This window comes from Bombus vancouverensis, unplaced genomic scaffold (assembly GCF_051014615.1).
Source record: "Bombus vancouverensis nearcticus unplaced genomic scaffold, iyBomVanc1_principal scaffold0066, whole genome shotgun sequence".
Lineage (NCBI taxonomy): Eukaryota > Metazoa > Arthropoda > Insecta > Hymenoptera > Apidae > Bombus > Bombus vancouverensis.
In genome coordinates, this window is record NW_027468957.1 from 216706 (window position 1) to 239680 (window position 22975).

General features: G+C 39.9%; 1 protein-coding gene across 1 annotated transcript; it reads right to left on the reverse strand.

The window, feature by feature from the left end:
• Positions 1–377: 377 nt before the first annotated feature.
• On the reverse strand, positions 378–16891 carry LOC143304946 (omega-amidase NIT2-A-like). The gene is made up of 4 exons (XM_076627496.1): positions 16438–16891; positions 15868–16036; positions 15360–15593; positions 378–848 (listed from the first exon to the last, which is right to left on the reverse strand). Exons 1-3 carry the CDS (start codon positions 16519–16521, stop codon positions 15460–15462), a joined length of 387 nt encoding a protein of 128 aa, XP_076483611.1. The 5' UTR covers positions 16522–16891; the 3' UTR covers positions 378–848; positions 15360–15459.
• Between the last annotated feature and the right edge of the window lie 6084 nt (positions 16892–22975).

Consider the following 22975-nt stretch of genomic DNA (forward strand, 5'->3'; position numbering starts at 1 on the left):
GAACTACTCGAGAAACTATATAGAGGATTTAATTAATGTGTGGATCAACGTATGTATCACTATATGTAACAATAATATTGACTGTATATGTACGTGTGTAATAAAAGATTTCCGGTTTACAATGTTTACGATACTGATATAAAAATACCATATAGAGGATTTAATTAACGTGTATATCTACGTATATATCATTATATGTAACAGTAACATTATGTGCATATGCGTATAATATTGGTTAAATGTTAAATGTTAATATTGGTTAAATGCGTTAAAGTGAAATGTTATTTACCTATTCAAGATAGCAAAGTAAACATACCATATAGAGGATTTACTACTGTTAACACTCGGTATTCTCGTATTCAAAGTATTTAACCAAATAATTTGGGAATCCAGCGGACGAGCTTGTATTTAATATGATTATATTTAATATAACAACTTTACTCAATATACGCGTAGGATTTTAAATGTCATGAGGGTTGCAGCGGACTCAATTTTAATGTACCTCGATATCTTAGCTTCTTATAATATCCTAATAAAATGTCATTTATCGATTACAATTGTCCTGTCGTATTTTATAGTGTTTGCTTTATAAATGTGAACTTTATTCAAAAAGAGTTCATCGATGATTATCCATTACAGGTTGTTAATAAACCTGAATTATACACAAAGGAATTGCCGTTAATAACTTAAGATTCTCTGCCCGTCGTACAGGGTACATATAGTAATTATTCTCGACGATCGTAACGTTTAAGTCCAATTCGAGCTTATAGTCCCATGCGAGTTAAACAACGACAATAGTTTGAATTTCTATTTGTTCGTTTGTCGTCTGTTTATACCCGGAGCACCTGCTGTAAACCAATACAAAATTTATTAGATCTATAAATAACACATATAAAACTTATTAATTTATAATTAATATAAAATAGGAGAGCACGAAACTTCCTATTTTATGGATATGTTAAATCTTTGTAAAAAATACCATATCATTAGTATCATTTTAATCGTTCTAAAGGATTTAGCCGCATAAAGCTGTGACCCTTGGAAGAATCGATGTTCACGCGTGACAAATTGAAATTGTGCGAAGGTTCCGGTACGAACATCACAAGCCGAACATCGATACCAGGGGCACAGGCACATGTTCTGGGTTCATTATATATTTATAAAGGGCTGACGATTCAGTGGATGGTCCGGGTAAATTTAAATTGTAAATGAACGCATTGCTGGTTTCAAGTAAAAGCCTGGATAAGAGCGGATATGGTATGAGAGTCTGTCGTGGAAAGGGGAACAGGCCGCTTTTATTTGTAAAGTTTGAATCTCCTCGATATTGAAGATGTTGAAGCTGCAAGTATGTATTTCATTTTAATCCATTCGAGACCGAGATTTAATTGTAAAACGATACCTAGGTGTCGGTACGATCTGAATGTTTAGTTGGAATGATTCTGTGTTTTACTCTCTCCAGGGTATCCTTTTCATACTTTGATTTTAAATCGATGACAATCTTAAATAGTATCCCTCATATTTTTAAAATATAAAATTATATACTATGTTATTCTATAATGTATTATATACAGTTATATATATATATATATATATATATATATATATATATATATATATATGTCGGAGATGAAAGGAAAGCCGAAGCCCTTCCTTGGAAATTTTGGGAACATCCTCTAGTACCTTGGCCTAGATTTTATTATAGTTGTAATTGTTTAAGATTTGTAATAAGCGAGATTGGGTTCGAGGTGACAATCGGTCGCTGAACGTAGCCACGGTCACGGGATGGATGTTTTATCTAACGGAGGTCTGGAGTGGTTGTATGTGTTTTCCGAGAAGTGTGGTTGTGGCGGCATGCGGCCTCGAGAGCGGGCCGAGCCACGTGTGATGTTGCCTCGGAGGTGCCGATGCAATGGGACATACATTGTATTTAGTAACCAAAACTCCAGGCAGAAACTGCCTAGCAACGGCGTTTGGAACTCTCTCGATGCTTCCAACGAGTGTGCCTAGCAACGGCGTTTGGAACCTTCTCGATGCTTCCAAACGGGGATAGAAAACAAAATGCAATCGTACAGGGAGAAAAATCTCCACGAGGCTGGCATTCTTGCGATTGCCTTGGAGAGTGATACATCGAGCGTTTTCGAGGATCGCATTTGCGTCTAAGTTAGTTTCGCTTAGTAAGGAGTTATCCCGGTGACCGTGGATTCGTTTGAACTCAAACATTGCTAATAGTATTATTTAATTTAATTATTCGTAGATCGTATTATTCATTAGGCTTAGTGTTTGTTAGACTTATTATTAGTTGTACTTATTATTTGTTAAGCTTAGTGATAGACCTGTATATACGTGTAAATAAAATCTCGGCTTTGTGAAACGATGGCTAGTCCACATGAAGAGTCGTCGCGCGCCCAAAATTCGAATCCTGATCCGACATCAGAAGTGGGATCAGAACCGTTTAAAGTGCTACAAGAGCAAATGGACCTTATGCGCGAGTTAATTCAGACGCTAGCGCACAAACCGGGGGAGCAACGACCGAGTACGGAATCTAAGGATGCAACGTTACCACGTTTTGACCCCGAAGGCGCGGGCGCCGATCCATCCGCGTGGTGCTCTCATGCTGATCTGATTTTGAAAGACCACCCGATGCAAGAGAGTGCGTTACTTTCCGCTCTAAATCGCGCCCTAAGGGGTTCTGCTGCGCATTGGCTTTCACAAATGGTGCGCGGTGGAAAGCTTACCTGGCCAACGTTTAAGGAACAATTTCTTTCGCGTTTTGGTGGCAGAGAGACAGCCGCTTCGGCGTTAATAAGGATATCCAGAGAACGACCGTCGGAGACTGAATCTCCGGGAGCGTACGGTAGTCGCCTCCGCTCCATGCTGCAGATGAAGTTGCAAGATCTAACGATGCCCGAAGTGATCAATGCCCTCGCCCTTTATATGCTGAGTTCACAAGATCGACGCTTTCGGCGACTAACGCTCGCGAATAATATCAGGACGGAGGACCAATTTCATGATGAAATGAGGATTCTTCCTTACAACGATCAGCCGACATTTTCGCCAAGAAATTCACTAACGGAACCTGAAGCTAAACGCAGCAGGCTATCAGTTCCTCGGATTAAGTGCTACCGCTGTGGTGCTCACGGACATAGGAGAACGGAGTGTCGCCTGCAAACACAAACGGGGAAGGAGCAGGATATACGAAACCCGAAGGAAAAACGACCAGCCGCATCGTCGAAGGTGACCTGCTTCAAATGCCACGAGGAGGGACATATCGCGCCTAATTGCCCATCATCGCGGAAAAGAAACTACGATTCCATTGACGAACGCCGGATCGACTCCTGTGTAGTGGAAGCTCCGGCTGGTAGATTAAGCCATCTGGGTGAGTCGTATCCATTTTACTTTGATTCTGGGGCCGAGTGTTCGTTAATCAAAGAGTCCCTAGCCTCGAAATTTTCGGGCAAAAGAATAACCGATGTGGTAGTGATGCGGGGGATCGGGAATACTTGTATTAAGAGTACACTTCAGATTTTGTCCACTGTTCGTATTAACGATCTTACATTGGAGATAGTTTTTCATGTCCTTGCTGACGATTACCTAAAATACGACATCATGATTGGTCGCGAGATTTTGAGCCAGGGATTCGACGTAAATATCGCGCAAGATAGCCTCGTTATTTGTAAAACAAAGGTCGTTAACGCTTGTGGTAAAGTCGCAGAAGATGCGGTCAACATTAACGAGGTTGACACTGATGTGATCGGTAACTATAAAGATCGATTAATCTCTGTTCTCGAAAAATTCAAAGAATCATTCATTACGGGTTTCCCGCGTACTCGCGTCAGTACGGGCCAGTTGGAAATACGGCTAATCGATCCCAACGTCACCGTGCAGAGAAGCCCTTACAGGCTTAGCGTGGAAGAGCGAAGAATAGTACGCGAGAGGATAGACGAGTTAATTAAAGCACAAATTGTAAAACCTAGTAATTCGCCGTTCGCGAGCCCTATAATACTCGTGAAGAAGAAGGACGGCTCAGACAGATTGTGCGTAGACTTTCGAGCGCTGAATAAAAATACGGTCGCGGATCGGTATCCCTTACCCCTTATTGCTGACCAAATCGCGAGATTGCAGAGTGCGAGATACTTCATTAGCCTGGACATGGCTAGCGGATTTCACCAGATCCCCATTCACCCTAACTCGACGGAATATACTGCGTTCGTTACCCCCGACGGTCAATACGAATACGTGACGATGCCGTTTGGGTTGAAAAATGCACCAGCCGTTTTCCAGAGAGCCATTTTCAAGGCCTTAGGCGACCTCGCTTATTCGTATGTCGTTGTTTATTTGGACGACGTTCTAATAATCGCCGACTCAATAGATCAAGCTCTAGAAAGGTTGCACACTGTACTAAACACTCTCGTAAACGCCGGATTTTCTTTCAATTTCGCTAAATGTTCTTTTCTGAAGACGTCGGTACTTTATTTGGGATATGTAATTCGTAACGGAGAAGTTCGTCCAAACCCGGGAAAAATACAAGCTTTGAATTCTTTACCTGCACCGTCGACCGTCACACAGCTTAGGCAGTTTATAGGTTTGGCCTCTTACTTCCGAAAATTTATTCCTAAATTTTCGCAAGTGATGAAACCCTTGTACGCACTCACTTCTAGTAACAAGCACATAACTTGGACGGACAGGCACGAAAAGATAAGACAACAGATAATTTCCGTTCTGACCGACGCGCCGGTGTTAATGATATTTGATCCCAATCGGCCCATAGAGTTACATACCGACGCTAGTTCGGAGGGGTATGGAGCTATTTTAATGCATAGAGTCGAAAAGGAAAACAGAGTCATCGAATATTATGGTAAAAGGACCAGTCCCGCGGAATCTAGGTATCATTCGTACGAACTGGAGACACTAGCAGTAGTAAGCGCCGTTAAGCATTTCCGACACTACTTACATGGACGGAAATTCTTAGTAGTTACGGACTGTAATTCTTTGAAAGCCTCCAGCAACAAAGTAAACTTAAACGACCGGGTTTATAGGTGGTGGGCTTATTTGCAAACATTCGATTTTGACATCATGTATCGAGAGGGTAAACGAATGGCCCACGTAGATTTCTTTTCGCGAAACCCCGTAGACTTGAATCGCCGTATGATAGACAAGGTCGCAGAGAAAGAGATTAATCTGGCCGAGATCTCCGAAGACTGGCTATTAGCGGAACAACGTCGCGATCCGCAAATCTCCGAAATCGTTAATAAATTACAGAACGAAGAGCTCGCGGAAGATATCGCGAATACCTACGAACTGCGATCCGGTACACTTTACCGTAAAGTACAACGAAAGGGCAGAACCCTTTGCTTACCCATTGTTCCGAGAGGTTTTAGATGGTCCGTCATCAACCATGTGCATCAGTCAATTATGCACTTAGGATGGGATAAAACGCTCGAGAAGCTCTATGAGTATTATTGGTTCGAGGGAATGGCGAAGTATGTTCGCAAGTTTGTCGAGAACTGCCATGCTTGTAGAGTTTCGAAGGCTAGTTCAGGTAAAATACAGGCTGAACTGCATCCTATACCTAAGACCGGCATACCGTGGCATACGGTGCATATGGACATAACGGGCAAGCTGAGTGGCAAGAATGACTCGAAAGAGTATGTCGTCGTCTTGATCGATGCCTTTACGAAATTCGTGCACTTATATCACACACGCAAATTGGATTCGCTCAGCGTTATCAAGGCACTTAAGTCCGCCGTGTTTTTGTTCGGTAGTCCCTGTCGGATAATAGCAGATCAGGGTAGATGTTTCACGGGCCGGGAGTTTCAAGAATTCTGTGCAAGCAAACAAATCAAAGTTCATTTGATCGCGACCGGTGCAAGTAGGGCCAATGGGCAAGTAGAGCGTGTTATGAGCACGTTAAAAAATATGTTCACAACGGTGGAAACGACCGGGCGTTCATGGCAAGACGCGATCGGGGAGATGCAATTGGCTTTGAATTGCACCATCAACCGCGTAACCAAATCGAGTCCTTTAGAGTTATTGATTGGTAGAGCAGCAAGACCGTATGACTTATTACTACCTGATAACATCGAGGAAAAAGAAATAGATATCTCCAGTGTAAGACAACAGGCAATAAAAGAGATGGAAACTAGTGCTAGGTATGACAAAGAGAGATTCGATAAAACCAAAGCTAAAGTAGTTAGGTTTAATCCTGGTGATTTGGTACTACGCCAAAATGAAGAAAGGAACCAGACAAAATTGGATCCAAAATTCAGGGGTCCGTTTGTGATATCGGAGGTCCTGGAAGGAGACCGATATACCTTGAAAACACTGGATGGGAAAAGGTCATACAAGTACAGTCATGACAGGTTAAGGAAAATGCCGGATAGTCGCATTCCTGCGGAGTTGGATGTCTGTTGTGATGACGAGAACAGTGACCATGGCGATGCGAGTACCCCGATCCCAGAGGATCGTAGAATTATATGAGCCCAGGTGCGGCCATGGGACGGAGTTCAGTGCGGTCAGGCACTGGGAGTGACGATGTCACGAAGCTGAGAGCCGGTTTAGTACCGACAGCGACGATGTCACGAAGCTGGGAGCCGGTTTAGTACCGACAGCGACGATGTCACGAAGCTGGGAGCCGGTTTAGTACCGACAGCGACAATGCCACGAGGTTGGAGCTGGTTTAGTACCGATAGCGACAATGTCACGAGGTTGGAGCTGGTCTAGTACCGACAGCGACAATGTCACGGATTTGGAGCTGGTCTAGTACCGACAGCGACGATGTCACGAAGCTGGAGCTGGTCTAGTACCGACAGTGACAATGTCACGAGGCTGGAGGCGGTCTAGTGTTGACAGCGATCGTGTTACGAAGCTGGTTATGTAACGAACTTTGAGAGTATGTGCGATTCGAAGGATGAGACCCATTTGGGTGTGAAATCGAGAATGGTCCGTCATGTCATTACGACCCGACTGAAAGCACGCAGAATGCAACTGGCACTTTGAATGCTAATCACAATGACACTAATCTTGTTTCCTTTTGTTTTGTTAACGAAGGTACACCCGAGGACGTGTGATAGTCAGGATGGCCGTGTCGGAGATGAAAGGAAAGCCGAAGCCCTTCCTTGGAAATTTTGGGAACATCCTCTAGTACCTTGGCCTAGATTTTATTATAGTTGTAATTGTTTAAGATTTGTAATAAGCGAGATTGGGTTCGAGGTGACAATCGGTCGCTGAACGTAGCCACGGTCACGGGATGGATGTTTTATCTAACGGAGGTCTGGAGTGGTTGTATGTGTTTTCCGAGAAGTGTGGTTGTGGCGGCATGCGGCCTCGAGAGCGGGCCGAGCCACGTGTGATGTTGCCTCGGAGGTGCCGATGCAATGGGACATACATTGTATTTAGTAACCAAAACTCCAGGCAGAAACTGCCTAGCAACGGCGTTTGGAACTCTCTCGATGCTTCCAACGAGTGTGCCTAGCAACGGCGTTTGGAACCTTCTCGATGCTTCCAAACGGGGATAGAAAACAAAATGCAATCGTACAGGGAGAAAAATCTCCACGAGGCTGGCATTCTTGCGATTGCCTTGGAGAGTGATACATCGAGCGTTTTCGAGGATCGCATTTGCGTCTAAGTTAGTTTCGCTTAGTAAGGAGTTATCCCGGTGACCGTGGATTCGTTTGAACTCAAACATTGCTAATAGTAGTATTTAATTTAATTATTCGTAGATCGTATTATTCATTAGGCTTAGTGTTTGTTAGACTTATTATTAGTTGTACTTATTATTTGTTAAGCTTAGTGATAGACCTGTATATACGTGTAAATAAAATCTCGGCTTTGTGAAACGATGGCTAGTCCACATGAAGAGTCGTCGCGCGCCCAAAATTCGAATCCTGATCCGACATATATATATATATATATATATATATATATATATAATAATTCTATATTGAAAAAAATATGAAATTAACATGATATATACATTACTACATAAGTTATATATAAAATATGTATATTATACCCTTGCCTACTGACTGATATGAATTTCTTTCGGTCTCGAATGCGTTAAAAGAGAGCGCAAAGAAGTCGAAATTACTTATTGTAATTAGTAAAACGACCTGAGAGGCAGACAGATACAAGAAAGAAGGAATATTATATTAGCGGCATTATCATGTTTTTGCTCTCTTTAATTCTTTCATCGAGACAGACAATCTACAGGTATTAATCGACCAATTTCTCCAAGCTGATAACTTCGAATTGACGTTTATATATAAGAAGTGTTATGTGTTAATCTGTCTAAATGTTTAAAAGGTGTTATAAATTAAATGTTGTTAAACGATACGTAATTGCCTTTTGATCGTAAATTTTACTATCAAGTAAAATTTTATGGTATTTTATGGTATGGGGTCTTTTATGTATGCGTAATCATTGTGAATTATACCAATTTATGTGATCGATATTAAAGGTGTTTAAAAGCATGTATTTTTTTCTATATTATTATTCTCCTATATTATTATCCTACATTATTATAGCATTCCTATATTATTATAATATCCAATTACATGTTGATACACAAGATATACATGTCGGATCAGGATTCGAATTTTGGGCGCGCGACGACTCTTCATGTGGACTAGCCATCGTTTCACAAAGCCGAGATTTTATTTACACGTATATACAGGTCTATCACTAAGCTTAACAAATAATAAGTACAACTAATAATAAGTCTAACAAACACTAAGCCTAATGAATAATACGATCTACGAATAATTAAATTAAATAATACTATTAGCAATGTTTGAGTTCAAACGAATCCACGGTCACCGGGATAACTCCTTACTAAGCGAAACTAACTTAGACGCAAATGCGATCCTCGAAAACGCTCGATGTATCACTCTCCAAGGCAATCGCAAGAATGCCGGCCTCGTGGAGATTTTTCTCCCTGTACGATTGCATTTTGTTTTCTATCCCCGTTTGGAAGCATCGAGAAGGTTCCAAACGCCGTTGCTAGGCACACTCGTTGGAAGCATCGAGAAGGTTCCAAACGCCGTTGCTAGGCAGTTTCTGCCTGGAGTTTTGGTTACTAAATACAATGTATGTCCCATTGCATCGGCACCTCCGAGGCAACATCACACGTGGCTCGGCCCGCTCTCGAGGCCGCATGCCGCCACAACCACACTTCTCGGAAAACACATACAACCACTCCAGACCTCCGTTAGATAAAACATCCATCCCGTGACCGTGGCTACGTTCAGCGACCGATTGTCACCTCGAACCCAATCTCGCTTATTACAAATCTTAAACAATTACAACTATAATAAAATCTAGGCTAAGGTACTAGAGGATGTTCCCAAAATCTCCAAGGAAGGGCTTCGGCTTTCCTTTCATCTCCGACACGGCCATCCTGACTATCACACGTCCTCGGGTGTACCTTCGTCAACAAAACAAAAGGAAACAAGATTAGTGTCATTGTGATTAGCATTCAAAGTGCCAGTTGCATTCTGCGTGCTTTCAGTCGGGTCGTAATGACATGACGGACCATTCTCGATTTCACACCCAAATGGGTCTCATCCTTCGAATCGCACATACTCTCAAAGTTCGTTACATAACCAGCTTCGTAACACGATCGCTGTCAACACTAGACCGCCTCCAGCCTCGTGACATTGTCACTGTCGGTACTAGACCAGCTCCAGCTTCGTGACATCGTCGCTGTCGGTACTAGACCAGCTCCAAATCCGTGACATTGTCGCTGTCGGTACTAGACCAGCTCCAACCTCGTGACATTGTCGCTATCGGTACTAAACCAGCTCCAACCTCGTGGCATTGTCGCTGTCGGTACTAAACCGGCTCCCAGCTTCGTGACATCGTCGCTGTCGGTACTAAACCGGCTCCCAGCTTCGTGACATCGTCGCTGTCGGTACTAAACCGGCTCCCAGCTTCGTGACATCGTCGCTGTCGGTACTAAACCGGCTCCCAGCTTCGTGACATCGTCGCTGTCGGTACTAAACCGGCTCCCAGCTTCGTGACATCGTCGCTGTCGGTACTAAACCGGCTCCCAGCTTCGTGACATCGTCGCTCCCAGTGCCTGACCGCACTGAACTCCGTCCCATGGCCGCACCTGGGCTCATATAATTCTACGATCCTCTGGGATCGGGGTACTCGCATCGCCATGGTCACTGTTCTCGTCATCACAACAGACATCCAACTCCGCAGGAATGCGACTATCCGGCATTTTCCTTAACCTGTCATGACTGTACTTGTATGACCTTTTCCCATCCAGTGTTTTCAAGGTATATCGGTCTCCTTCCAGGACCTCCGATATCACAAACGGACCCCTGAATTTTGGATCCAATTTTGTCTGGTTCCTTTCTTCATTTTGGCGTAGTACCAAATCACCAGGATTAAACCTAACTACTTTAGCTTTGGTTTTATCGAATCTCTCTTTGTCATACCTAGCACTAGTTTCCATCTCTTTTATTGCCTGTTGTCTTACACTGGAGATATCTATTTCTTTTTCCTCGATGTTATCAGGTAGTAATAAGTCATACGGTCTTGCTGCTCTACCAATCAATAACTCTAAAGGACTCGATTTGGTTACGCGGTTGATGGTGCAATTCAAAGCCAATTGCATCTCCCCGATCGCGTCTTGCCATGAACGCCCGGTCGTTTCTACCGTTGTGAACATATTTTTTAACGTGCTCATAACACGTTCTACTTGCCCATTGGCCCTACTTGCACCGGTCGCGATCAAATGAACTTTGATTTGTTTGCTTGCACAGAATTCTTGAAATTCCCGGCCCGTGAAACATCTACCCTGATCTGCTATTATCCGACAGGGACTACCGAACAAAAACACGGCGGACTTAAGTGCCTTGATAACGCTGAGCGAATCCAATTTGCGTGTGTGATATAAGTGCACGAATTTCGTAAAGGCATCGATCAAGACGACGACATACTCTTTCGAGTCATTCTTGCCACTCAGCTTGCCCGTTATGTCCATATGCACCGTATGCCACGGTATGCCGGTCTTAGGTATAGGATGCAGTTCAGCCTGTATTTTACCTGAACTAGCCTTCGAAACTCTACAAGCATGACAGTTCTCGACAAACTTGCGAACATACTTCGCCATTCCCTCGAACCAATAATACTCATAGAGCTTCTCGAGCGTTTTATCCCATCCTAAGTGCATAATTGACTGATGCACATGGTTGATGACGGACCATCTAAAACCTCTCGGAACAATGGGTAAGCAAAGGGTTCTGCCCTTTCGTTGTACTTTACGGTAAAGTGTACCGGATCGCAGTTCGTAGGTATTCGCGATATCTTCCGCGAGCTCTTCGTTCTGTAATTTATTAACGATTTCGGAGATTTGCGGATCGCGACGTTGTTCCGCTAATAGCCAGTCTTCGGAGATCTCGGCCAGATTAATCTCTTTCTCTGCGACCTTGTCTATCATACGGCGATTCAAGTCTACGGGGTTTCGCGAAAAGAAATCTACGTGGGCCATTCGTTTACCCTCTCGATACATGATGTCAAAATCGAATGTTTGCAAATAAGCCCACCACCTATAAACCCGGTCGTTTAAGTTTACTTTGTTGCTGGAGGCTTTCAAAGAATTACAGTCCGTAACTACTAAGAATTTCCGTCCATGTAAGTAGTGTCGGAAATGCTTAACGGCGCTTACTACTGCTAGTGTCTCCAGTTCGTACGAATGATACCTAGATTCCGCGGGACTGGTCCTTTTACTATAATATTCGATGACTCTGTTTTCCTTTTCGACTCTATGCATTAAAATAGCTCCATACCCCTCCGAACTAGCGTCGGTATGTAGCTCTATGGGACGATTGGGATCAAATATCATTAACACCGGCGCGTCGGTCAGAACGGAAATTATCTGTTGTCTTATCTTTTCGTGCCTGTCCGTCCAAGTTATGTGCTTGTTACTAGAAGTGAGTGCGTACAAGGGTTTCATCACTTGCGAAAATTTAGGAATAAATTTTCGGAAGTAAGAGGCCAAACCTATAAACTGCCTAAGCCGTGTGACGGTCGACGGTGCAGGTAAAGAATTCAAAGCTTGTATTTTTCCCGGGTTTGGACGAACTTCTCCGTTACGAATTACATATCCCAAATAAAGTACCGACGTCTTCAGAAAAGAACATTTAGCGAAATTGAAAGAAAATCCGGCGTTTACGAGAGTGTTTAGTACAGTGTGCAACCTTTCTAGAGCTTGATCTATTGAGTCGGCGATTATTAGAACGTCGTCCAAATAAACAACGACATACGAATAAGCGAGGTCGCCTAAGGCCTTGAAAATGGCTCTCTGGAAAACGGCTGGTGCATTTTTCAACCCAAACGGCATCGTCACGTATTCGTATTGACCGTCGGGGGTAACGAACGCAGTATATTCCGTCGAGTTAGGGTGAATGGGGATCTGGTGAAATCCGCTAGCCATGTCCAGGCTAATGAAGTATCTCGCACTCTGCAATCTCGCGATTTGGTCAGCAATAAGGGGTAAGGGATACCGATCCGCGACCGTATTTTTATTCAGCGCTCGAAAGTCTACGCACAATCTGTCTGAGCCGTCCTTCTTCTTCACGAGTATTATAGGGCTCGCGAACGGCGAATTACTAGGTTTTACAATTTGTGCTTTAATTAACTCGTCTATCCTCTCGCGTACTATTCTTCGCTCTTCCACGCTAAGCCTGTAAGGGCTTCTCTGCACGGTGATGTTGGGATCGATTAGCCGTATTTCCAACTGGCCCGTACTGACGCGAGTACGCGGGAAACCCGTAATGAATGATTCTTTGAATTTTTCGAGAACAGAGATTAATCGATCTTTATAGTTACCGATCACATCAGTGTCAACCTCGTTAATGTTGACCGCATCTTCTGCGACTTTACCACAAGCGTTAACGACCTTTGTTTTACAAATAACGAGGCTATCTTGCGCGATATTTACGTCAAATCCCTGGCTCAAAATCTCGCGACCAATCATGATGTCGTATTTTAGGTAATCGTCAGCAAGGACATGAAAAACTATCTCCAATGTAAGATCGTTAATACGAACAGTGGACAAAATCTGAAGTGTACTCTTAATACAAGTATTCCCGATCCCCCGCATCACTACCACATCGGTTATTCTTTTGCCCGAAAATTTCGAGGCTAGGGACTCTTTGATTAACGAACACTCGGCCCCAGAATCAAAGTAAAATGGATACGACTCACCCAGATGGCTTAATCTACCAGCCGGAGCTTCTACTACACAGGAGTCGATCCGGCGTTCGTCAATGGAATCGTAGTTTCTTTTCCGCGATGATGGGCAATTAGGCGCGATATGTCCCTCCTCGTGGCATTTGAAGCAGGTCACCTTCGACGATGCGGCTGGTCGTTTTTCCTTCGGGTTTCGTATATCCTGCTCCTTCCCCGTTTGTGTTTGCAGGCGACACTCCGTTCTCCTATGTCCGTGAGCACCACAGCGGTAGCACTTAATCCGAGGAACTGATAGCCTGCTGCGTTTAGCTTCAGGTTCCGTTAGTGAATTTCTTGGCGAAAATGTCGGCTGATCGTTGTAAGGGAGAATCCTCATTTCATCATGAAATTGGTCCTCCGTCCTGATATTATTCGCGAGCGTTAGTCGCCGAAAGCGTCGATCTTGTGAACTCAGCATATAAAGGGCGAGGGCATTGATCACTTCGGGCATCGTTAGATCTTGCAACTTCATCTGCAGCATGGAGCGGAGGCGACTACCGTACGCTCCCGGAGATTCAGTCTCCGACGGTCGTTCTCTGGATATCCTTATTAACGCCGAAGCGGCTGTCTCTCTGCCACCAAAACGCGAAAGAAATTGTTCCTTAAACGTTGGCCAGGTAAGCTTTCCACCGCGCACCATTTGTGAAAGCCAATGCGCAGCAGAACCCCTTAGGGCGCGATTTAGAGCGGAAAGTAACGCACTCTCTTGCATCGGGTGGTCTTTCAAAATCAGATCAGCATGAGAGCACCACGCGGATGGATCGGCGCCCGCGCCTTCGGGGTCAAAACGTGGTAACGTTGCATCCTTAGATTCCGTACTCGGTCGTTGCTCCCCCGTTTTGTGCGCTAGCGTCTGAATTAACTCGCGTATAAGGTCCATTTGCCCTTGTAGCACTTTAAACGGTTCTGATCCCACTTCTGATGTCGGATCAGGATTCGAATTTTGGGCGCGCGACGACTCTTCATGTGGACTAGCCATCGTTTCACAAAGCCGAGATTTTATTTACACGTATATACAGGTCTATCACTAAGCTTAACAAATAATAAGTACAACTAATAATAAGTCTAACAAACACTAAGCCTAATGAATAATACGATCTACGAATAATTAAATTAAATAATACTATTAGCAATGTTTGAGTTCAAACGAATCCACGGTCACCGGGATAACTCCTTACTAAGCGAAACTAACTTAGACGCAAATGCGATCCTCGAAAACGCTCGATGTATCACTCTCCAAGGCAATCGCAAGAATGCCGGCCTCGTGGAGATTTTTCTCCCTGTACGATTGCATTTTGTTTTCTATCCCCGTTTGGAAGCATCGAGAAGGTTCCAAACGCCGTTGCTAGGCACACTCGTTGGAAGCATCGAGAAGGTTCCAAACGCCGTTGCTAGGCAGTTTCTGCCTGGAGTTTTGGTTACTAAATACAATGTATGTCCCATTGCATCGGCACCTCCGAGGCAACATCACACGTGGCTCGGCCCGCTCTCGAGGCCGCATGCCGCCACAACCACACTTCTCGGAAAACACATACAACCACTCCAGACCTCCGTTAGATAAAACATCCATCCCGTGACCGTGGCTACGTTCAGCGACCGATTGTCACCTCGAACCCAATCTCGCTTATTACAAATCTTAAACAATTACAACTATAATAAAATCCAGGCTAAGGTACTAGAGGATGTTCCCAAAATCTCCAAGGAAGGGCTTCGGCTTTCCTTTCATCTCCGACATACAGATTTTTATTTATAACGTTTTGGTTTTCTTAATTGAGTCATTCATTTAGTACAAATGATAAGAAATTAGTAATAATTCACAAAAAAAGGATATTGTAGTAGAAATATTATAAAAAAACATTTTCTGTTTTAGTGTAGAGTTACTCCTTCTTACAGACAGTGTCGTACAAATCTGTACGTCTCTGAGAAAATGTAGGTATCCGAGCCCTTACTTCCTCAACAACTTTTAGATCTGTTAGAAAAAAGAAACATACGAAGTAATAAGTAATGCTTACTAATAAATTCAACAAATACAGAGGAAGATGGCTAAATCGATAAATTAACGAGACTAAAAATTAATTACAACATGGATCTCTCGCTTTTAATTTTAAGCTGTAAATTACCGATATCGGTGACTGCCATATTCTCTTGAGTTTCCAAATCGTAAAGAATCTTTCCCCAGGGATTGGTCAACTGTGTATGTCCCCATGCGACGTAACTTGCTTAAGGAACACGAGCCGGTGATATGCAGGCAACGTATAATTGATTATCATTCGCTCTGAAACGCTGAAGTAATGACCAGTGCAGTGGTCCAGTGGTCATATTGAATGCCGCTGGATATATCAGCATTTGGCAACCTAACCCAGAGAAGCAGGAAATATGAAGCCACCGAATACCAATTAACTTCGTAGTTGCACGGTTCACATTCCATCATTTCTGAATATGCGAGGACAGTCCTCTTATTGTGCTTTTAATTCTTTTATTTGTTTCATTTTCAGCAAATATACTGGTTTTTTAAATTAAGCTTCTTTTTATACAGAGTTACAGATTATATTAATTTTATATAGAATATATTTAAGAAAGATATTTAATTTTTTGCTAGTTAAGTATTGATCGATTAAGTTACTGTACCTTTGTTCCGATAAATGCGTGCCATTTCCTCGAATCTAATATCATAGCAAATGCCAATACCTATTTTGCAGCCCTTCACATCGAACGTCGTTAGGGAGTTACCAGGACTGAGTGAATCACTCTCTCGAAAAGTAATCTTATTAGGAATGTCGATGTCGAATAGATGTACCTAATAACATAAAAATGTGGTCGCTAATTATATTGCTGCAACTTTTGTAATTTAATATCAAAGTTACCAACTCCTAAACTTTAATTATTTTTTATTTAATAACTGACAGCGTTTTTATCACTTTCTTTTATTAAAAAATCTTATCATTTAATAATGTTTAAAAAGGAGAAAAAATAAGTATAATAATATTTTAAGTATGTGAAAAATTTATACAACAACAAACACATTACAACAAAAATGGGCGTTTCCCGTATCATAACGTATTTTATAAACCGTAAATTATAGAATTGGTTATAGTATACGTATGTACATATGTATATTCCTAAATTATTCCTAGATAGAGTCACTTTCTTCACCCCGATATTTTCAAATTCAAAGCCATAAAGGAATATATTACTTACCTTTCGGTGTCTTGCTATCAAAGTTCCATCGGGACCCCAAATAGTACAGGTATTGTACAATTTATCGCCCTCTATTTCAGGCATCGTACCACCAACTACATAGATGTTGTTTTCTTTAGCTGCGTTCGATGAAGCAACGCTCGTTTCACCATCAGGAATACTCTCGCCGTATTTAGGAAAGTACTCTGCATTGCAATATTTCAATTAATGAAAAATAACTGTCTTTTGTTCCAACCATAAATTAAATTGAAATGTTTGTCAGTTTTTTATTTTCTAAATTATCAAAATAACTAAGTTTTATATTTCGACTTAATTAAATATGCAATTTCTTAGCTAATAGTATATATAATAAATTGTTTCTACAGGTTCAAAATGAAAAATGAATATTTAGAAATATTTAATTACGACAATGCTATTTGTGTTAGCATCAGTGGCTTGTTACTCAACGACTTTGCTAGTACTTTTTGAACATAAAGTTAGTTTTCAATTAACACTTATACTAGAGGCGGAATTATAAATGCAAAATAATTGATAATACTAATTTATAAGTACCCAATTATTAGTATCTTAAAAAATATATTTATACAAAAATCACGATAATCATGAAAATGGGGAAATCCTATATTCTCGAATCAATTCACAATCTTTATGGAAGTATAAACGGTAAGGTAATTTGTCTACTTTTACTTTTTCTATATAGTTGTTACACACATAGTAAATTATTGAAAAAAAAACAAATTATTACGTATTCCATATGGTGAATTAAAGCATTCAGGAAGAGCTATAATATCAGCATTGTGCTCTTTTGCGCTAGAAATGTAGGAAACTGCCTGCTCTACATTTTTGCGTTTTACTTCATTTACTTCAAGTTGTACCAACGCCAAGCGAAATGCTAAAATGTTGGAAAAGTTAAATACATTCGGTTATATATTTCCCATACTTTTTATCTATAAATACTTTTTACATAGTGAATACTTACTCGACATCGTTCGCACTACTTGTTTAGCGATGTTTGTAAGTATCATAATGTTGAGGTTATGTATGGTACTACTCAATATCAACATTACGTAAGCAATACGCAGGGATTTTTAATAATTCTTGGTAAAGTTTAGGACATTAATTTTTATGTAATTGTAAACATTATTTGTTCACAATTTGTCCATTTACTTTGCAACAAAAAGAACGCATCTGCAAGCGTGTTAATCGGATAACGACGAACTTCATTTCGCAAACACCGACACGTGAAACATTTTGAAGTTACGTCGACGCGAGAGTAATTGGTTCCCTTAAATTACTCAATTTCCATTTCTTTCGCCATGTATATTCAAGTATTGCATTTGAATTGCAGAGCAGTCGAAAGTAGAGGAGCACCTCGCCGATATATCGACAGGAACATGAATTTTTTTTCATAGGGCGAATATTTTTTCCATTGAATTATTAAACCGAGTCAAATTTTCAAACTCAACCACTTAATTTAATCGTTTTACATAAAACATTTCAATCTTTTTTCTTCTAAATACTTTACCTATATTTCATCTGGCTGAATATTCCATATTTTTAAAGCTTGTTGATAATTACAAATACGTTATTATCATTCTGAAGCTAGAAATTTGAAGTAAAATTGCTCTGCGCGAAGGAGGAAATAATTCAACGTTTTATATATAGCTGTTAAAATGATATAATAAGTTTCAGTAAAATAGCTTCACTAAAATTTGTGGTTTTTTTCCTTTTCTATTTTTTTTTTTTTTTGTTTTATGTGTTCAAGGGCGAACGTTCCCTCTCATTTCTTGTATTTTTATGAGGAATTTAGCCTTTTTACACCACGAGAGCCTCAACGTTTTCATTTTCACGCCTACGCTACGCTCGTTAAACACGTTCTAATGAGACCATGTGCTGACATTGCGAGTTTTATTATTTTCGCACAATAATCTATCATTTTAGATTTCAAATATTACATTCATACATTTTTCGTTGTAAATTTCTTTCTCTATTTAAACAATTTACCATTGTTGCTACAATAAATCAATTAATTAAATTAATTGATCAGTTTAAACTTAAAATATCATTTCATAAGTTTTCGTCACTTGAATCTAAAAACAACAGAAAACGGTATACCCGCATCATTCATAGAAAGGAGATTAAAACGCTAGAGTGATCATATTCAACGATCACAAAACGATAATAGGACATTGTGTTTCTTCTGAAGGGCATGAAATTGTCAGGAGATTATGCCATAAATGAAATTGGAAGCTGGCTGGTCAAAGGGATTAAACTCGGTTAAACTCAATTGTGCTATATTGCACAAAGACTTGAGAACTGCTACCAAATATCTACTAGCTTAAAGGTGTGCTGATTACACCTTACAAATTGTAATTATATTTCAAATACAATCTCCTAAGTAATAAGTAAATTAAATTAATACTTTACCTAGAATCTGTGATACATTAATATAACAAAAATACATTTCTTAAATTATTCATTAATTTGCAATGTAATTAGAATATTATCTTTATTTTCTGGTGTCTTTATTATTCTTAAAAGATACGCTGCTTGTTTGCAAATTTAACACTACGTATGCTATTAATAAATCATTTTATATTTAATTTTGCAACCTTCAATCATTGTTAAAATTGATTGATAATACTGTTGGTTAATAGAAATTTGAAAATGCTCTCGTTTCCACTCGATTAAAAAGTAATTGCACAAACTGTCACAGTGTTGACTACAAATCACGTGTGTCGTTCTATTAAATTTATACACAATAGTATTTATTCTCGTTTTAATTTAAAATGAAATATGTTATTGTATGAATAGCAGAATGTTCAAATAATTGAAACAACTTTTTGTCCTCTAATTAATGATTCTCATTTAAAAAAATTTAAGAATTTTAATCAAGAAGATTTTGAAGTCTCGATCTAAAATGACCAAGGATTGAAACAGAGAATATTTTGATGCCAACAAATACATATTCTTCAGATATGAAACAAATGTGATAATAAAAATCGATGTACATGAATGAATGTTGAAATATTGGAAAATTGTATAATTATATCCATTCTCTGTTGCGTTTAGATGTTTCAATTAATGTTTCATCAGAATTTTTATCGAATATTTTAGAGGTACTGGCTGTAAGGTTTTTTTTTAAATTAAAATTAAAATTAAATGTAAGAACAGATTCAAAGTATAACATTTAAAAATTTGTGGTTATAAAATTTACTTGTATGTCATAATTATGTAAGTGAATTAATCTCATAATTAATTAAATGAATTTATTCTATGTGAGTAAATTATATTTATCTATAATAAGTCTTAACTTATTATTAATAATCAGCTAACATTGCATAATACTAAGTAAAGTAACTGAAAATTCTCGACGTGAGAATTAATTATAATTTCATCAAGAAAATAAAAAAGAAAAGAAAAGAAAAGAAAAAAAAAATTCTATGTAAGTGATTGTTCTATGTAAGTAATTCTACGTAAGTGATTTGGGGCTCGGCCAGTACCTTGCCCTTCTTTGGGATATTCCGAATTATCTGTCCTCTCCGAGTTGCAAATCTGATATCTCAGATGTTAGGGAAACCCCCTGGCCGGTAAGACACGATAGACAGATGAGACTAAACGGCTGGTGGAGAGGGCAATTATCAACAGAGGGTCACACCGTGCGGATACAATACTGGGGTCTCAATAAAATCTTACAACCGTGGTGTTCAGAACATCAAACTCTGTTTGCATACACCCGGTGCACATAAAGTGTCAAATTACACTAACACTGGATTTATTGAACCTCTTTCAGCTTGACCAGTGGCTCTTTAGTTTATGATTTGCAACAGAATCCCTGCATCAACGCAGATTCGCGAAACATACAACTTCACGCACCAAATATCGATTACAGTCAATCGACACTAACAATCAATAATTTGTCTGCGAGATGCTCCTCTGGAAGTTTTAACTATATATATTCCGGTTTTAACTATATATATTTAACTATATATATTAACTATATATTTTCCCTAGGAACAGTAAGATTTTAACGATACAACTTTATCAAGAGATCTTAATGTCATAAACGGTATCGAAACTTCGTAATTAATAATGTTAAGGAAGAAAATATTGGTAATCTCCTCGAACGACGAGCGCTTGATATTCACAATTAGAACTCGATAACTTAGCTTCTTATAATATCCCAATAAAATGTTATTTATCGATTACAATTGTCCTGTCGTATATTATTGTGTTTGCTTTATAAATGTGAACTTTATTCAAAAACAGTTCATCGATATAACGGTATTGAAGAGAACTACTCGAGAAACTATATCTAGCCCTTGGATGGAGGGATTGCTTGCTTCTTACAATCGAATAATTGGAGTGTAACTAGAAACACGAACGGTAGTTTAGCAATGGAGAAGAACTTTAGAACGACAGCAATTTTCTTCTTGTTTCTTTGAGAAAGGCACCGTTCATTTTATGTTTGCGAGAATGGGGTTGTTGGACGAATTTGATTAAAACGGAAAGATCTTTAACAAATATTCTTCCCATTGATACATTCCTATATTTTTGATTTAATTATTTGAAAATGCAATTTTGCATATACCTATGTGCTATTATATACTATAATCGCAGGCGTTTCTTTAAAATGATGTACTATTGAAACAAGGCAAAGTATCGTCGAGTTCTTCTAGATTCAATTTCTCAAAAGAATGGCTCTATTGATTAACCAAACATAGTTCCCATAAGCATATACGTACTTCTCAGAAAAGATAGTTATATCTAGATCAATATTACTCCCCACAGTGACCTATATGTCAAAGAAAAAAAAGACACATCAAGTATTAAATCATACTACTATTACGTCCACTATCTCTACAAATCCTCCACTCTTGGAAAAGTCTATCGTATTCAAACGTAACGTAACTCAAATTAAATCTTTTCCATCATCATAAATACGAAACATTTATAAAATTATCATCTTCGATTATTTACTCAACATCTAGCTAACAAAATCTTCTCCATCGCCGTACCCCTTAATCCTGACCGCGTACAATTAACGTATGAATAGTTAATTTATTGAAATTTAAACGACCATTTTACGCTACTTGTACTCGAATGATTTTAGGATCTTGCTGTATCTCTTGCACAGTGTTATACTGACAGGCGAGAAACATAGAAACGTAACTTCCGATCCACTGATTTACCCTAAACAGACGATGATAGGTTATACGGTGCACGCAATACAGAAGTGTTTCCGATGCAATTCGAAGGTGCGTTGTTACAATGGAGTTCATCGATCCATAATGACTATTTCCCCGCCAACTACAGCCTGTAATAACGGAATAGCCAATAAAGTATATCCTGTCGATTTAATCGTTACCCCCACGGTGCACCGCGCGCACGGAGATCGGATCGGTGATTTTCACGTGATGTTTCGCAAATCGTGAGGCGCTCGCGTGATTCGCGCGTTTTAAGCGTTCCCGCTCTTCCCGTCCGATAGAAAGAGAAAGGGAACAGGGGTGGAAGGAAGAGGGAAGATACGTGATGCGGGTTCAACCTGCCGCGGGAACCTTTAAAGAAGGTCGGTGCAACGGGGGAGATGTAATTTTAATAAGTTGGAGAACAAGTCATTGTAAAAGATGGATATTCAGATGTTGGAGATGCAGCAGATTTACGACTCGGTGGAATTAAGTTAGTTAAAGTGTTGAAAACCTAACGTCTTTTCAAAGGCGTTTGCCGCGTTTCTTTTCAAATCAAAATACATACATACGATACGTACAATGTATGCGCCTAAAGTTTTAAAGTTAATTTCTATTCAAGGAATGGACTGTTTTATTATAGGTTTAGGAAATTGAAAAGAAGCAATTGCTTGTTTCTAAGAAAGAATCGCGAGAAGTACAGTTAGAAACTGTATTGTGAATCACTTTTCCTGGTTTCCGTAACGAGGAAGTGAAAAAAAACGCAGACAAGTCAGCGTTTACCGTAGCTAAATGGAAGATACGCAGGTACGAGTCGTTACAGTTTTGTCGTTGCAACGATTCCCGCTGCGTAATTTGATAATGAACAGTTGAAAAATAGCAGCGTTGTGTCCGTACTCTTTAATATCCCATTATATGGAAGTTAACGACCGGAAAATACACCGCTCGACTACTTGAAGGAAGTAGCTCATGAGCAAGTCTTTTGTATCCTCGCAATGGTATAATTCCTGTAACGTCTCGTTCTCGGAGGATTTATTTCGTTGATTTGTACTTGTTTATTGCTTTTGTGTTTTCATGAATGGAGCATGTCGCATGCGAATCGTAATATGGTTTTAATGGCGTTTCGACTTCAATGATATCAGCGGCTGATTGCGCTTCCCGTAAGAAGCTTCCAATCATTATGTATTTTAGGAACAACAAATAAGGATATTTAGAGAACGAATTAATTATTCAATTGTTCGCGCAAGAAATACCTGTCTCTTTTTCGAAAGTTATAAATGCTGTTTTCAAAGAGTTCCTTAGCTCACCATAAACCAGATAAGAATCTTTGGTTCCGTGTAGAAAAAGAAACC

What these genes read in the sequence shown, in the direction of transcription:
- LOC143304946 (XM_076627496.1), bottom strand. Translation starts at nt 16,521, where the DNA reads ATGCCTGAAATAGAGGGCGATAAATTGTACAATACCTGTACTATTTGG. An exon ending in TGATAGCAAGACACCGAAAG is followed by an intron (nt 16,037 to 16,437) that starts GTAAGTAATATA and finishes TTATGTTATTAG; the next exon opens with GTACATCTATTCGACATCGA. An exon ending in ACGCATTTATCGGAACAAAG is followed by an intron (nt 15,594 to 15,867) that starts GTACAGTAACTT and finishes TCTCTGGGTTAG; the next exon opens with GTTGCCAAATGCTGATATAT.